General features: G+C 39.6%; 1 protein-coding gene across 1 annotated transcript in view; it reads left to right on the forward strand.

Annotated features, from left to right (window-relative positions):
* TAF5L (TATA-box binding protein associated factor 5 like) overlaps positions 1 to 16,576 on the forward strand; it is a 38,354-nt gene extending 21,778 nt beyond the window's left edge. Inside the window, exons 4-5 of the mRNA XM_056130726.1 lie at positions 2,717 to 3,441; positions 12,461 to 16,576. Of these exons, the coding sequence (XP_055986701.1) occupies positions 2,717 to 3,441; positions 12,461 to 13,258 (1,523 nt within the window). The 3' untranslated portion in view covers positions 13,259 to 16,576. The remainder of the gene's footprint in view (positions 1 to 2,716; positions 3,442 to 12,460) is intronic.
* The last annotated feature ends 1,889 nt before the right edge of the window (positions 16,577 to 18,465 follow it).

Here is an 18,465-nt window from a genome sequence, read left to right on the forward strand (position 1 = left end):
GTCCCAAACAAAGAGTCAGGAGCAGCTCCTGAGCACTTACCCAAAAGCCTTACTCTGCTTCTCAAATAGGATATTGATGTTGATTGAATTTTCTCTCTCTTGCATTCTATTTTTTTGTTTCATTTTCATTTGGGGACCACACCCAGTAGTCTTCAGAGCACACTCTTTCCTCTGCTCTCAGGGATCATACCTGGTTATATTCCAATAAAAGAACAATTAAGTAGTTTTGAACTATGAATGGAAATCATGAATTTCAATAAGTTTTAAAGTAATCTGTCCTTGGGGCTGGAGCATTTTTACAGTGGGTAGAACATTTGCCTTGCACACAGCTGACCAGAGTTCTATCTCCAGCATCCCCTGAGCCCCACCATGAGTAATTCCTGAGTACAGAGCCAGCAGTAACTCCTGAGCATCGCCAGTTGTGACCCCCCCTCCCACAAGAGAAAGGTGATCTGTCCTCTGGCTGGAAAGATGGTAGTATCAGAGTTAAGGTGCTTGCTTTGCATGCAGCTAATTTAGCACCAGTGTGAGCAACCCCCAAGCATAGAGCTGGGAGTAGCTCTCCACCACAAGGTGTGGCCAACTTCCTTATCTGATACAGTATCTATCCTTACTCTGGATGGCTATTTTTTCCTAAATATACTAAAGTCTTACTATAATTTTGGTGCAGAATTTCTTGAGGTCCTCTAAAGAAGTAATTGTATTTTAAAAAATAACCAAGATGACATTGTATGACCTCGAACAGCTTTGTAGCTGTGTATCTCATGGTGACTCAAAATAATAATAATAATAATAATAACCAAAATGTGAAGCCAGAGCAATAGTACAGCAGGTAGAGCCTTGCATGTAGCTGACCCACATTTGATTTCCAGCATCCCATATAGTCTCCTGAGCTTGTCAGGTTCTGTCCCTGAGTACAATACTAGGACTAAACCCTGAGCATCACTGGATGTGGTCCCAGAACAAATAACCAAAATGTCCTTTAGCCAGGGTTTTCTAGGGAAACAGAACCAACAGGAATTATGGAGAGTGCGGTTTATTTTAAAGATTCAACGCATGTATTTGTGAAGGTGAGTTTAGCAAATTCAGAATCCGCAAGGCAATTTAAAAAGTAAGTAAAGCACAAGCAAAGAACAAAAGCAATAAAGCTAAAATTTAAAACAAGTGAAATGTCACTTTTTATATGTTTGGGGGCCACACCCATCAGTAATTGAGCTTACTCCTGGAGGCTCTTAGAGGCCATACATGGTGCCACAGATTGAAGCAGGGTTAGCTGTGTGCAAAGGCAAACCCCTGCTGTACTATCTCTCCAGTCCAAAATGTCATAGATTTTGTGAGAATTTGCTGCTCTAAATGGGATGGTGCTGGCAGTGGTTTAGACCCATTGCTCTCATTTGCTTATGTCACTCAATTTTTCCTTATGATACAGCTTTGTCTTTAGTCCATGATAATTAAATATGTATACCTTCTTAAACATCCCTTGTTTAAGGAATGATACTGAAATCCCCAATTAGTAAATAGTTTGCTTCTAATGTCATGAAAATATCTCATTTGTAATTTATTTTTACAAAAGAGAATTTTTGGTTTTTTTGACTTTTGGGGTCATACCCCATGATGCTCAGGGGTTACACCTGGCTCTGCACTCAGAAATTACTTTGTGGTGGTGCTTTGGGGAACCTTATAGGATATTGGGGATCGAACCTGGGTTGACCGAATGCAAGGCAAATGCGCTACATGCTGTACTATTGCTCTAGCCCCAAGAATATTACTTTGAAATCAAAATGAGTGTACTAACAGGGAATAGTTAATGGATGTTGTTAGCTGTGTTTTGTTTTGTTTTTCAGCCACACCCTATTGTGCCCAGGACTTATTCCTGGCTCTGTGATCAAGGATCACTTGGTGGAGCTTGGGGGACCATGTGTGGCTCCAGGCATTTAATTTGGGTTGGATGCATGCAAGGCAGGCACCCTACCTGCTATACTATGTCTTCATCCCCAAAGAACAATAATGGATGAATTTTGCCATCATAACTTTAGAACATGCCAACCTAGACAAACATGTTAGTGAACACACTAAAATAACTACTTGCTACTGCATAGGTTAATCACAAAGCAAAATATTGCACTAAGATGGAGAAATAGCACAGGGGTTAAGACTCCTTGCCCTCATTGAATCCCTGGCACCATATTGTCTCCTGAGCAAGCCAGTGTGACCCCAAACCCAAAAAGTTTGGGTTTAGAAATTTTTAATTCTAAAATTGCATGTGAGCATTTTCTTGCTAGAAGCTGTGTTATATATAACTCTGAATATGCTTTGTGTTCCTGGTGCATTTCATTATAATAGTGAAAAGGTTTCTATGAAGAGCTCAGGCTCAAGAGATACCTGAGAAACACTAATGGAAAATTACTAAACTTTGGAGACCTGAATACAAGCTACTGAATTGTGAGGATTTATGCAAGAAACTTAACTTTTCTGAGCTTTAAATTTTTGATTTGTGCTTACTTCAAGTCCAGGTTTGCTGGACTTGGAGAGCATGGGCTCCATGCTCTTCCTTCTTTACTCTGAAGGGTTGGATCTGAATTTCCAGAATTCTGTGTTAGGCTCCAAAAAATAAGGTCCTGACAAAATCTTAAGTGATAGTGCACTCCCCAGAAAGATCACGTTAATTCTTTGAGATTGTACTGTTTATAAAGCTCTTGCCTTTTTTCCATTATAGATTCTGACTCCCAACATAGCCACGAAGTTATGCCTCTCCTCTATCCTCTCTTTGTCTACCTCCATCTAAACCTGGTCCAGAACAGTCCGAAAAGCACAGTGGAAAGTTTTTACAGCCGCTTCCATGGAATGTTTCTACAGAATGCTAGCCAGAAGGATGTCATTGAGCAGCTACAGACCACTCAAACCATCCAGGACATCCTGTCTAACTTCAAGCTTCGAGCATTCCTAGATAACAAATATGTGGTCCGTCTCCAAGAAGACAGCTACAACTACCTTATCCGCTACCTCCAAAGTGACAACAACACCGCTCTGTGCAAAGTCCTCACCTTGCATATCCATCTTGACGTGCAGCCCGCCAAGAGAACAGACTACCAGCTGTATGCCAGTGGCAGTTCCTCACGAAGTGATGGCAATGGCTTAGAGCCCACTGACATGCCTGCCCCCATTCTTCAGAACGAGGCTGCCCTGGAAGTCTTGCAGGAGAGCATTAAGCGTGTCAAGGATGGCCCTCCCTCCCTTACCACCATCTGTTTCTATGCCTTCTATAATACAGAACAGCTGTTGAACACTGCAGAAATCTCCCCAGACAGCAAGTTGCTTGCTGCTGGGTTTGACAACTCCTGTATTAAACTGTGGAGTTTACGATCCAGGAAGTTAAAATCAGAACCCCATCAAGTTGACGTTTCCCGCATTCACTTGGCTTGTGATATTTTGGAGGAGGAGGTAAGAATATGATTTTTTCTTTACTACACCTGCTTACTAATTTGCATAGGATATGCTTGCCAAACAGCACTTACAGAGAATGGACTTCATCATTGCCCTCAATCATATAACTAAAACCAAACTTCTGCCTTGTAACCTGTAGGTCTTGAATTCTTGCTTATGCCTAACCCTGGAAGAGATTAAAAACTATTTTTAACAGTACTAACTGAATATTATGAGTGAAATCTGAAATGTAGATAACATTCTAATCCTAATTAAAGACCTTTGACTAATCATGAGATTTACCACAAGTGTGTGTGTATCATTCATGTAAATAGAAACAGAAGTAGTATTATGGGGTAAGTGGGTCTGCATTCTGAATTATGAAAGTATTGTCATCTTCCCCTAAACAGTTGTCTATTTCCAGTCTTATCAACAGCAAATGAGAACACTGGATTTCCCCACCCATACCTATACTGGATATTTTTATTACCAGCCTTTTTGGGACCCCAGGCTTCAGGTGCCCAAGGCAGTCCCACGCTCCGCTCTGTAAAATATACAGATGTAGCTAGCATCTTATCTGTTGGTCAGTACAGCATTCTTTGTTGTTTTGGAGTCATGGAAAGAGGCCAGAGGGGCTAGCTTTCAGGCATGATGAATCACTACCTAAGAAGCATGTAGACAGAGGGAGATAGAAATTGAACTTATGTGACTTAATTTTCCAGGACAGTATCCCTACCAAAGCTGTGGACTAGAATATTTTTATCCTATCACCAAGAAATTCAGAAAGCTGTCTGTCAAGTTCCTTTGAATGGAAGACACTTTGCACAGGGTTGAAAATTAAGGAATAAAAAAATGAACCATTGCCAGTTGTTAATTAGGATATTAAAAACACTGAATGTGTATATTAAACTCCCTTCTTGTTCATATTTTCTGAGTCATCTTTGTTTTTTTTTTTTTGTTCTTTACAACTTAGTGTAACTCGAAAATTTTGTTATGGTGAGTGAAGGCTAAATTCCAATGTGCAAATTTAGATTTTCTAGAATTTTATGTTACATTGGACAGGCATTTAAATTATGACATTTCAGGCCAGAGAGATAATATGGCAGCTTGCACACAGCTGATTTGGGTTTAATCACCAGTGCCACACCTGGTCTCTCAAGCACAGCCAAGTGTGATCCCTGACCATAGAACAGGAAAGAGTAAACCACAAGAACAGCTGGGTGTGGCCTAAAAACAAAACACATAATAAATTATGAAATATCTTTTCCTCAGAGGCAGTTCTAGCTCCTTGGAGATTTCTCACATATAATTGAGGAATACTTCCCTCATTTATTTTCAGGTTTCTGTAAATAAAATTTATTCTTCTTATATTTGCTTTGATGATTACTGATGTTGGAGTTTATTGTAGGCATTAAAAATTAAAGATGGGAGGTGGGCTGAGGTAATAGTTCAGCAGGTGAAGCATTTGCCTTGCACAGCAAACCTGGATTTGATCCTCAGCATCCCATATTGGAATAATTTCTGAGTGCAGACCCAAGAGTAAACTCTGAGGAACACAAGGTGTAGTCCAAAACCAAAAAACAAAAAAAGCTAAAGATAGGAACCAAAAAACTAGTACAGCAGGTAGGGCTTTTGCCTTCCAAGCAGCTAACCTGGGTTCAATCCCCAGCACCCTATATGGGTCCTTGAGACCACCAGGAGTGATCCTGAGAACAGCTCTAAGTAAGCCCTGAGCATGACCCCCCTAAAAAAAAAAGAATTTAATATGGATACAATGATGAGTAGAACAGCCTAAAATGAAAATAATAGTAATAATAAGAGTCTACCCTGGATGCTGCTGAAAATTAGCTGTGAAGTTACTCTGTGAAAGGTTTCCACGCATCAGAAGGTGTATTTTTGTTGAAAGTGAAGAATAACGTGATAAATTCCAGGATGTGAAATAAATTAAATATGGCTACAGTTAGGAGGGCCAAAGCAAGAAACAATATGCTGCTGCTGTATATTCATTTGAGCATGGTAATCAGAACCCTAGGGTAGTGACAGTCAAAAAGAGAATGTAAGTCCATTTAGGGCCATGTAACCGATACAGAGATTGGAAAACATTTGGCAACAGTCAAGGCTGGCAAGATAGCCTAGCAGATAGAGCATTTGTCTTGCACATGGCAGACCTGTGTTCAGTCCCTCCATATCGTCTGGTATGTTCCCCTGAGCTTTGCCAGGAGTGATCCCTGAATGCAAAGCAAGGTGTAAGCTCTGAGAACTGCTGAGTATGACCCCAAAACAAACCGATAAGCAGGGTTTCTAAACATGCAACAACTAAGAATTAATTCAAAATTACCTACATAATAGTTGGGAAAAGTTTTAGAGGCCATAGAATGGACAACAACTTAGCTACTGCAAGTCCTGAGGGAAAGAATTAAAAATAACATCTGTATCTCAGGCTCAAACACTTTGATGAATCATGAGAGGTACTATGCCCTCAAACAGAACAATTACCCATTTTTAAGGTACTACATGGAGATTCTAGCCTCTGTTTTTGCTTGAAAACATTCCTGTTTACATTAGAACTAAAATTCAGTTCCTCATGTTTTGTTGTGGAGGGGTTTCCTGTTTGGATGATATACCCCACACCACTTCTGTCTCCACCCATTTTGCCACTGCAGTTTGGGGACATTTGGTTTCTCGGTAAGTGTTATTTTGGTTGGGGACTGAAGCAATAGTACAGTGAGTAGGGGTTTGCCTTACATATGGCATACCAGAGTCTGATCCCTGCACCCCATATTGTCCCTCAATACTACCAGGAGTGATCTCTGAGCAATGCCAGATGTGTACCAAAAAAAAAAAACACAAGGGGCTGGAGCAGTATTACAGGGAATAGGGCAAATGCCTTATACACAGCTGGGTTTGATCCTCGGTCCCCCAAACACTGCCAGGAGTGATTCCTAAGGGCAGAGAGAGGAATAACCCTTGAGCACTGCCTGTTGTGGCCCAAAAAACAATAACAAAAAAAATAAAGTGTAATTGGCAGAATAGCAAAGTTTGGTTGAAGTTTTCATTTACTTCAAAGAGAATTATGACTTTTCTCTTTGTGTAATTCATAAAATCAAGATTCTAATGTAAAGATAACAAACTCATGGCCATAAAAATCAAACAGATAAAAGTAAATGGCAGTGCCACCTTGATGTAGTAAGAAATCACTGTAGAAATTAAATTATCAAGCCAGTTTCAATATCTGCCTTTTCAAAGCAATGAAACTTGTATCTGTTAGTAGTATTACTAATATTAATATTTTAATAAAGGTCTCAACAGTGAAAATACCAGTCAACACAAAAAGTTGTACCTAGCATTAATTATAATAGCAAAAAGTAAAAACAGCCCAAATGTTCATCAGCAAAGTGTAAATAAAGTACACTATGGATATGGTAATACACCAGAGTATACTACCATCAAAAAGAATAGGACACATAGTATACATGATATAATTGGGAACTTTATGTTGAGCTAAAAAAAAAAAAAACAACAAAAACTAGACATTGACTGAAGAGATAGCTCAGCTGGAGTGCATGATTTGCATTTTGGAGGCCCAGGTTCTATCTCTAGCACCATATAATCTGAGCACTGCCAAAAGTAGTCTGAGTACCGTCAGATGTGGCCCAAAATTAAAAAGAAACTAGCAACCAGAGGGATAGTTCAGAGGGTAGGATATTTGTCTTGCATGTGATTGACCCTGGTTCAGTCCCTGGCACCCCATGTAGTCCCCGAAGCCCCGAGCACTGTTGAGTGTTGCACACAAAAACTAAAGATAAAAAGAGCAGCAGCTCGTCACAAAGGACTGCAGAGTTTATAATCCACTTTTCAGGCAATATTCAGAATAATCACATCCATAGAGCCAAAAAGTAGATTTGTGGTTGCAAAGAGCTGGGAACAGAGAAAAGGGGAATAACTACTAATGACAACAGGAGAATTTTTTAAGATGGATGATGAAAATATTTTAAATGAACAATGGGCTTTGGGGATGGAGCGAAAGTACAGCGGGGAGGGCACTTGCTTTGCACACGGCCAACCCGGGTTTGATCCTCGGCGTCCCATATGGCCCCCCATGCACCAGCAGGAGTAATTCCTGAGTGCATGAGCCAGGAGTAACCCCTGTGTATCGCTGAGTGTGACCCAAAAAGCAAAAGCACAAAAAAAGAACAATGGGCTTGTTCTTTAAGCACATATTCTCTTTTAAACGTATCTTGCTTGTCCTGCTTTTTTTAGTCTGGAGAAACCATGTTCTCTCTTGAACAAGTACTTCCTCTAGTTCTCATGTCCTTCTCAGTTTCACTCAATAAAAGCGATCTCGTGGAGCCAGAGAGATAGTACAGTGAGTAAAGGCATTTGACTTGCATAGTGCCAACTGGATCCCTGGCATCCCAGGTGGTTCTCCAAGCACCATATGGAGCAGTTCCTGAGTGCAGAGCCAGAAGACCTGAAAAATAACAAGAACAGTAATCAAAAGCTCTAAGCATAAAAAATTTTGTATGCAAAATAAAGTTGGGTTTACAGCACTTTCCTCTATGTCTACTGTCTCCAAGTTGAAAGTAATCTGATAATCAAATACTAGTCTTTGAAAATCTGACAGTCGTCAAAGCAGTTTCTTCATAGCCTTGTCTTTTATTTATGATTCAGTGGAGAGTGAGAAGTAAGACCCACTCTGTTCATCCTTTCATCCAGATAAAATGGAAAAAAGTGAAATCCAGCTTTTATTGTGTTGATTGGTTAACTTGTATTTTGTATTTTTTCATATCTGAGCATTGTGACAAAAATGCAGATTCCGGATCAGGGATTTACTCTTTTTTTGTCATTTCATTCTTAGTCCAACAATACAACACCTACGTTTGTTTTATTTCCTGTCTAAGAAATAAATTTATTTCCCTGTTCTTTTTTTTTTTCTTTTTTCTTTTTGGGTCACACCCGGCGATGCACAGGGGTTACTCCTGGCTCTACACTCAGGAGTTACTCCTGGCGGTGCTCAGGGGACCATATGGGATGCTGGGAATGGAACCCAAGTCGGCCACGTGCAAGGCAAACGCCCTACCCGCTGTGCTATCTCTTCAGCCCCAGTTCTGGTCATTTTTAAGTTTGTAATGTAAAGAAGTATGTAAGAAGTAAATTTATATAAGCCATGTATATAAATTTAATAGTCAATTGATTTTAGTGGTTTTTGTTCAAATTCAATATGGCTAAAATATAAACAAAATTTAAATAATCATGTAATCAATACAAAATAAGATTAATTTTGTATTGGCTTGTCTAACATCTTAGAAAACCAGTATTTTCTCACTACTAGTACATGTCCCTTCCCATTAACCAATAGCATGTTTCTTATTTTACTTAAGGCATTTTTCATTCTCACATAGAAAGCAGTGCCTTACTTGCATCCACATCTTAGCCCACTCCCAAGCCTAGCCATACTTAATTCCCTTCAGTTCCCTTAAGATCCTTGTTGAAGAGGGCCCAGCAAGATGATACAACTGCTTGTTTTGCATGCAACTGACCTGAATTTGATCCTTGAGCCCAGAACCAGGAGTAAGCCTGGGCACAGTCAAGTGTGCCCAGACCCCTCAAAAAAAAATAAATAAATAAAAGCACTGTTCTGAAAAAGAAACACTGAGTAAGGTGAAGCACTTAGAACATCCTAGTCCAGAAATAGACCCCATACAAATCTATAATTTTCAGGGGCTCCATGGTCCAGAGCAAGAATCAATAAATAAAATTGCATAAGGTAATAGTTGATGATTAATTTCATTTTCAGATTTGTACTTTATGCATGTTTCACAATGTACAGTTACAGGTACATAATACATTATAATGTACATTATTGTACATTATAGTTACATTATTTATATGCATGCATTATGCAAAAATAGTTCTTGCTTAGGATTCTTGTCCATTTTATATGGTGTAAGTCAAAATTATAGAACAGTTGTGAAGGGTTGTCCTGTTAGCATGAGAGGAAAGAGAATCCAGCTGACCATATATGAATCAGTTGATTTTTCAGAGTTTCAGCTTAAGGTCTTTGTGGAACTGGATTGAACCACCAAAGAAAATGTGGTTAGGATATTTTTAGCTGTGAACCTGTTAAAAAATTCATAAGGAAAGCCAATGAAACATTCTGATGTACCCATTTCTTGGTTTACATCTTCAACTAAACACTTCCATATGCTTAAGATGATCATCAAGACCTGGAGGGGGCTGGAGCAATAGCACAGCGGGTAGGGTTTTTGCCTTGCACGTGGCCAACCCAAGTTCAATTCCCAGCATCCCATATGGTCCCCCAAGCACCGCCAGGAGTTATTCCTGAGTGCATGAGTCAGGAGTAACCCCTGTGCATCACCGGGTGTAACCCAAAAAGCCAAAAAAAAAAACAAAAGCAAAAGACCCTGGAGAAGTGCCAGTTGGACTCCTGATGACCCTTTGCTCTGTTTCGAGTACACTATATTTACCTCCTCAAAGAGAATTGAATACCCGCTTTCATAACTTCCTGTTTTCAAAGACAATGTAATCCTCAGAGATAGTCACTGTCACTGTCCTCCTCTTGTTCATCGATTTGCACGAGCAGGCCCAGTAACATTGTGAGACTTGTTATTGTGTTTGGCATATCGAATACGGCTCAGAGATAGTGTATCATTTGACAAAATTTCAAATAATTTTGATAAAATTCATCTTAGACCCTTTTACCTACTCTTTTTGGCTTTTGAATCATATCCACCAGTGTTCAGCAGCTACTCTGAACAAATTGCTCAGGATTCTCTTGTGTTCAGGGGACATAGAGTGCCAAGGACCAAATGCATGCTTCCTGCACACAGAGCAAACATACTAATCCTTTGAGCTATCTCTACAGCCTGGAGTGGTTGATTTTTGGCTCCCACAGTTTTTATTATAAACTTTCTGGTATGGTGTAGAATAGCAATGAGTCATTCTTGAGGTTTTAAAGTGTTTTTGCAACCTCTGAAAAGGAAAATTACAGATATTTTTGCTAACACCCATTAAAGCCTTTAGCTGCTAAATGTTAATAAATGCTAATGTTAAGTGTCTGAAATTGCTATTTGAGTATTCGTGGATATCATGTTTATTTCCTCTTATGTCCCAGTATATGAACATTGGGTGGGGAGAGAGGGTTTGAATCACCATGAATTACAAAGGTACAAAGATATCTATGGTTGAATTTCAGTTGTATATTGTAATAACACCAATTCCTTCACCAGTGCCCAAGGTCCCCAGTTTCCCATCCACCCCCATGCCCGCCTCTGTGGCAGGCACTTTCCCCCTCCCTTATTGTTCTAGTGTTCCCTTCTCTAACTTATTTCCCTCACCCCTGTCCCTATGCCAAGCTTCCTACTGTTGACCATTTCTTAGAATGCCAGTGAGCATTTGATTTTATTAAGAGTTTTCTGGGACCAGAGGAATAGTATAGCGGGTAGCGCGTTTGCTTTGTCAGCGGCCAACCTGGGTTCAATCCCTGGTATCCCACATGGTCCCCTGTGGTCTCCTGAGCACCACCAGGAGTAATTTCTGAGTGCAGAACCAGAAATAACTCCTGTGCATCTCCAGGTGCAACCCAAAAAGTTCCCCCAAAAAAAGTTTTCGAAGAGAAGCGTAAAGGGAGCTCTTCTCCAATATAAGAACCCAAGACACTGAAATATTGATTACTTTAAGAATCTTTATCTTGGGTGGAGAGCTTATACAGCAGGCAAGACAGGTATATGTAGCCTACCCAGGTTCGATCCCTGGCATCCCATTTCGTCCCCCAAACCCTACCAGGTATGAACCCTGAGCAACACTGGGTGTGGCCCAAAATAACAAAACTCATCTTACTCGTGTTTCTTATAGTATTATGAGGTATTTTGTTGGCTTTTTGTTGATTGGTTGTGGGGTGGTGGTGTTGTTTTTGTTTTTCATAAGTCAAAAGTGGGAATCATATGCTCTACTCTTGAGCCCTCTTGCAGAATATAATTAAAACCCACCTTAACTTATGAATCCAAGGGTAAAATCAGCTATAGATTTGAGAAACTTGTCTATAAGAGAATGAAAGGAAAAAGATTTTGAACACAAATAGTGAACTTGTGTACTTGTACTCATCTTTCCTCAATTCCATTCATCAGTGAGGGTCTCCCTTTCTATCCCCCCTCCCCCACTTGAATTTGTTTAGCAGTTCTGGGATTCATGCCTTGTTTTTTTAATCTGGGAAAACATTTGAGACTCTCAAGGAAATCTTCGTTATAAAACTTTTATCTCTTTTTCTTTTGGGATGCTTACAATTTGTAGCTGGTCACAGCGTCTGATAGTAATTTAATGATAATTGTACCTTTCTGGTACAATTCTCATATATGTAAATTTTATTTTGGCTGAACACCTGCAGTGATTCTATATTAACTTTAAAGTGATGGGATCAGAGTGGGTTGGGCACTTGCTTTGCACATAGCTGACCCAGGTTTGACCCCCAGCATTCATATAGTACCAAATCCTGCCAAGAGCAATCCCTGAGTTCAGAGCCAGGAGTAAACCCTGAGCATTACTCCTAAAAAAAGAAAGAAAAAGAAAGAAAAAGAAAGAAAGAGAGAGAGAGAGAGAGAGAGAGAGAAGGAAAGAAAGAGACCATGTAAATCTGAGAATTCATAAAGTTAAAAGTAATTTTTTTACATCACAAATCAGTTAATTACTTTTGCAATGTGTCTTTAAGATTAAGGCCTACAATCATTGTTCTTTACTAGTAGTGATTCATTCTTGTTCCTTTTGATTTGGCTTAGCTACAAGATGAATAGAAGGAGAGCAATTTATAAGTAGTAAAATATATTATTCAGTAACGCAGTTATTGTGAGTTTCCCTGTGGTTGACACTGAGGGCAGAACCACTGTTGTTTGCTGGGTAAATGCTATTTCTCAAACCATGACCTTTTTTTTTTTCCATTTCCCCTAGACTTTTTATTTTCCACAGCAGATTACTAAATGTTATTTTTGTGTCTCTTTGCCACCCTGACTCCCGACATTCCCAGGATGATGAGGATGATAATGCAGGCACAGAAATGAAGATACTACGGGGGCACTGTGGACCAGTGTACAGCACAAGGTTCCTCGCAGACAGCTCAGGGTTGCTCTCTTGCTCAGAAGACATGTCCATTAGGTACTGGGACCTTGGGAGTTTCACCAACACTGTGTTGTACCAAGGACATGCCTACCCTGTGTGGGACCTGGACATTAGCCCGTACAGCCTGTACTTCGCCAGTGGTTCTCATGACCGCACTGCAAGGCTCTGGTCATTTGATCGGACGTACCCTCTGAGAATATACGCAGGACACCTGGCAGATGTGGACTGCGTCAAATTCCACCCTAATTCAAACTACTTAGCTACAGGCTCTACTGACAAAACTGTTCGACTGTGGAGTGCTCAGCAGGGGAACTCAGTGAGGCTCTTCACAGGCCACCGCGGCCCTGTGCTCTCTCTTGCCTTCTCTCCCAATGGTAAGTACTTGGCGTCCGCTGGCGAGGACCAGCGTTTGAAGCTATGGGACTTGGCATCTGGGACCCTTTACAAAGAACTGAGAGGCCACACAGACAATATTACGAGCCTCACCTTCAGTCCAGACAGTAGCCTGATTGCCTCTGCATCCATGGACAACTCCGTGCGCGTCTGGGACATTAGAAACACATACTGCAGCGCACCTACTGACGGCTCCTCCAGCGAACTTGTGGGTGTGTATACTGGGCAGATGAGCAATGTACTGAGTGTGCAGTTCATGGCCTGTAACCTCCTTCTAGTGACGGGAATCACACAAGAAAATCAGGAACATTAATTTTTTTTTAATCTTCATTTTAATGAAATGGGGCTTTGGTAGGCCTCCAGATTTCGTCTTAGGACAGACTGAGATTGAATCACTGGCTGACTGTGAAAGACTTCCCCACTTCTCCTCCTACTGTGCAACCATTCTGAGCACACCACCCCTTCACCCTGCCCCCCTAACCCCAGATGGACTGGGGTGTGAGGGGAAGGGAATTTTAAGTGGGCATGAGATCAATTAGATGCTCTGGAGGTCACGTTGCAAGTTCTTAGAAAGATCCCACTGTCATCATGCAAGCGCCTTGTCTCTGTCTCATTTCCCCTTTGTAAAATCAAGATGCTGCTTACCTTCTCTGGTACTGCATTTGGTCTGAGGTTTGTGGCAGAGCATTCTTGGAAAAAGCAGTGCAACAGGGTCAGACAAGCATCAGTTACTTGGGTGGAAGGGAAGCCTTGCTGGCATAGGAATGTGGGGTGGGAACTAGGAGAGGGGGTAGGGACAATCTGCCCTCCCACCTCACCTCAAAAAAAAAAAAAACACTTTCCTTTTTTTGTAATTACAGAGAACCAGGATTTTTTAAAATAATTGTTATTATAATTATTATTATTTAGAAAAGGAAAGCTAGCACTGGCAGAGGGTGCCTTCTCTGCTCTTATCTTTCAGGTTTGACTCCTGGCATGAGCTGTGACACTTGGAATTTTGAGGTTCAGGGAATTCAGAAAATCTAGTAGCACAGTGTGTTAGGAGAAAGGGAAAACTTCTGGGAGAAAAACTGAGCACTCTAGCTGATACGTTTCTATAAATGGGTGAATGGAGTTGAATGAGAATGTCTTGGGCTCTTGCAGTGATGGTGGGAAAAAAGATTCTTTTCATGGCTGCATTTCTGTTAACAATTTTCTCCCCTAAAAGGACAAATTGTGAAAAGAAATTAAAATAATTACAAGGGGTAGGTCACCAGATAGAAAATGTTGAATTTCCAAAGTGATACTTCACTCAAATGTGTGGCTTTTTCAGTATATTTTTTTCTCTCAATATCATCAGTTCCCACCTTCTGCATTGCAATAGCAGTTTAATGAACACTTTGTGAAACAAATTGTAAGTACATACACATGCACATAAAATGATGCTTTGAGGATAAAGCAAGTTCTAATTTGTGGGAAAAGAATTAAATATTTTTGTTTTCTGAAGAGAGTTATTTTGTATTTTGTTTTCTATTAAAAAGTATTTAGTTTCAAAAGAAAGTGCTGGCATCTCGTTTAAACTGTGAGGACAGTCAGGTGTGTTGTCTGTTCAGGTGACAAGCAGCTCAGCTGAATTCAGGTTTCTAGCCAGTTATGAGGCCAGACTAGCCCCAGCAGAAGTATTTTCTTGTCTGTTTCTAGACTCTGTTTAGCTTACTTTGAGTCATGTTTCATTTTAGCTCTCTTGGATTATTGAAAGCATTTAATGCTATTTATACATCCAAAATTGCCAACTGCTGGCCCAATATACCATATATTTTACTATCTGGAATTATTTGATAAGATCCTGTTTCCTAAATTTCTTTAAACGAATCTAGGAACATAAGAACTATGTTATTTGATTAATTTAAACTTTTTATTGAGCAATTCCAGATAAAGGACTCATTCAAAGATTAAATGATGCCAAAACTTCATACTTTGAAACATAACTTTCTGGTAAGGATTCTAAAAATTACCAGAAAATGAAATAGGAAGACTATAGAATTCTATGCCAAGATTTTTTTCACTTATGGAAGATGCTATGAAATGTTTTTTTATTCATAAAGGCTCATATATTTGATACAATGTAAAAAATCCAGCCGATCAGACACTATCATCTTCTACTTGATCTTCAGTAAAATCTAAAATTCAAATGGGTTCTTAACTGTAATAAATGAATTCTTAAATTATATTGTGTCATATATTACTACAATGATATACCTAAATCGGGCTGAAAGGCTCTCAGATGTGAAAACAACACTGATTCAATGTGACTTGAAAAGGTTTTGTTTATTAATGAATTTCTTTGATTATACACAAAAATGTATTGGGTTGGTCAGTTTTTACTAGTCATGTAGATACTTTGTGATTTCAGTTCAAGCTCTTTATTATTTGTATATTTGGCCTTTTTTTTTTTTACTTTTGTGAACTAATTTTAATGTGGGGTAATTTATCTTTATAAATTGTCCCTCACAGCTTCCCCCAAATCTTGGAAATACTGTAAGATGTATGTATGTATGTTTATATCCACAAGGATCTATAAAAATATAATTACACTCTTGCACTGTTTTATCTTCAGAGCAATCCTGTGAGGTGGACAGGACTAGTGATGCTGCAGGTTTGTAGATAAAATATGAACAGCCAAGAAAAGCCACATTATCTCTCCACACCCAAAATGAAATGATCACAAGTCTTAGGCATGTTATAGAGAGGGTCTGTATTCGGCATCCTCAAGTTCCAGCTGCAAGGTGTAACTCTGAAGGTAGTAAAAATTCATAGTTCTCCCAAAGGAAATATAAATGAAAATTATTTAACAAGTGTATACATATATATTTACATATATGTATATATAGTGTTTATTATCTTCCAGCAGCCACAAAAGAAAAAAACAACTATATGAGACATATATTTCCATAACAACCCTATGAGGGTGAGTTCCGTTTTTATCCTCATTTTATAGATAAGGAATCCGAGGCACTGACGATCTTGCCAAAGGTCATGCACTAGTGATCAGTAACCTGAAATTTGAACCTGGGTCATCTGATTACATCCATACTATTTTCCATATTGTCTCCATTCACACAGTTCCAGGGAAAGGGTGATCAGAGTTTAAGAGTAACTACAGGTTCTTGGCAATAGTTATAAAACTGATGCTTCCTTTTGCCAAATAAATCGGTAAAATATGGGATCAGGTGCTGGCAGTAAGAAGGAACTTAATATATAGCTAAAAGAACCAGAATATTTAGTTACTTGGACCATAATAAAAAATATTCTCATGTACATAGATGGGGGAAAGCAGTTCAAGCTTCTCAAGACTGAAAGATTCAGAAGATCTGAATGTACTTTTAATTTAGCAGTAGACTGACCAAAATAATGAAAATTAGGATAAAAGAAAGTAATGAATAAAAGTGCAACGGGAAAAAATTTTTTATAATTTTTATATTCAAGATTCAACTTCTAAGGATATCATGATTATTTGCCTTTATTTGTTTTATTCATGTATTTAAAATGTCTTGGTTATATAAAAAATTTATTGCATATTTAGGGTTCTAATTTTTCTATTGCTTAGATTGGTATTTAAGTATATGGATTAAAAGATTAGTCTGTACTTCAACTTGTCTTTCAGTTGCATGTTTTTAAAAAGTATCTGCCCATATCAAAAATAACTGTTACTGACACATGTGGCTGCAAAGTGACTGTGAAAACTACTTTATGTAAATAGAAAATTACCATTCTAGAATGCGAGATGCAAATGTTCCCTTCAATTTGAGCTGTTGTAAAACTTAAATCCTGGCCCAAAGGAGACTACCACAGATAAGGCATCTTGCATGCACCTGACCTATTTCAATGCCCAGCACCACATATGGGCCATTGAACCCTGTTAGGATTGATCCCTCAGGACAGAGCCAGGAATTAGCCCTCAGCAGTGTGTGGCAAAAAGAAAATTTAAAAAAAAACCTTAAATCCAGGGTCAGAGAGCTAATATAGCCTTGCATGTAGCCAATTCTCATTTTTACCCCTTCGTCCCATAAGGTGTGTGTATTTCCTCTCCCCACCCTCCACATTGAGCCTGCCAAGAATGATTTCTGAGTGCAGAGCTAGGAGTTATCCTGATTACTGCCAAGTGTGCCCCCCCCCCAAAAAAAAAACTTAAATCCTTGCTGTGACTGAAATATTAATATGTGAAGATTTGTTACGATGTTTTAGTGGGTGAGAAAAATACACTGGTAAGCAAAACTGATACAGTCCCTGGCTTGAGTTTATAGTTTAGAAAGGGGACACATATTCAATCATAAATATACCATTTCAAACTGTAGCAAGTGCTGGATGTTATGGAAGAATATAGCCAGGGATTTGGGAGAGGAGGAGGAGGGAGGGACTGGGGGTACTCCTGGCAGTATGAGGAAATGCATCAAGCTTTCATGGAATGCTTCCTGAAGGAAGAATAAGCTGAAACCTGGAGGGTAAGTATGTTAGCCAGGCAGTCTCATCCTTAAAACTGGAAAGAACCTGGAATACTCAACGCTTTTCATCGGAGCTAAGGCAGTGTGGGTAAGGAACAGAAGATCATGCCATGAATTTAGATAGTTGATCTGGGCATTGTCAGGAGTTTGGCTTTTTATCTCCAGTGGGATGGAAGCCATTGAATGGTATAGAATTGGTATAGAAAAAATACAATCTATTTTTCACCTTCAGTCACTGGCTATAAGTAGACATAGGCATTACAGTTAAGAGCTGGAATCCCACCTGAACATCAGGATACTGAACAACGTTTACTGAGCCAAGGGCATTGCTGAATGATAGACACCAGCTACTATGTGGTGGCTGTCCGTTAGAGTGGCTCCTGGGACAGTGAATTGAAAGCAGCCTCAACCAGCACTCCACGAGGGGTTGTATCCTATTAACAACCACATGAGTATGCTTAGATGGAGATCTTGCCCCTGTCAGGCTTTCAGATAATTATATGCCCTTGGACACCTTTATTGCTGCCTGCTTATAGACCTTGCAAAAGGCATATAATAGATTCTGCCTCAATTCCCAATTCACAGAAACTGAGGTCTTAAATGTGACTTTTATCGCTGGCAGCTGTGGAGAACATGGGCTACGAGTGGGAGTAACCAGCTAAGATTATTGCAGTCAGGCCTCGGGAATGGCTCACTGGCTAAAGATGTGGGGCCACAAATTGAATTCCTGGTGCCACCATGTGTGCCAGGCATAATCCCAGCAGGTCTCTGTCCCCAGAGCCATGACAGAATGTGCCATCAGCAGCACACAACCAGTTGTGTGCAAGTACTGTGACTAGAAAGAAAAATGTGCAACCTCCAGTGAAAACCACAGCTAAGGATGTGCTAGCGCCAAGGCCAGGACTGCAATTTTGTTTTTGTGTTTTAACTTAAAGATGCTTCACTGGTGATGGGTGTGGTGTTGAAATTAACTGTATGACAAACCATTACAAACAGCATTGTATACCACCAATCAGCTCTTATGAACAGTTCAATCCCT

The sequence above is a fragment of the Sorex fumeus genome, unplaced genomic scaffold, assembly GCF_029834395.1.
Source record: "Sorex fumeus unplaced genomic scaffold, SorFum_2.1 ptg000007l, whole genome shotgun sequence".
Taxonomy (NCBI): domain Eukaryota; kingdom Metazoa; phylum Chordata; class Mammalia; order Eulipotyphla; family Soricidae; genus Sorex; species Sorex fumeus.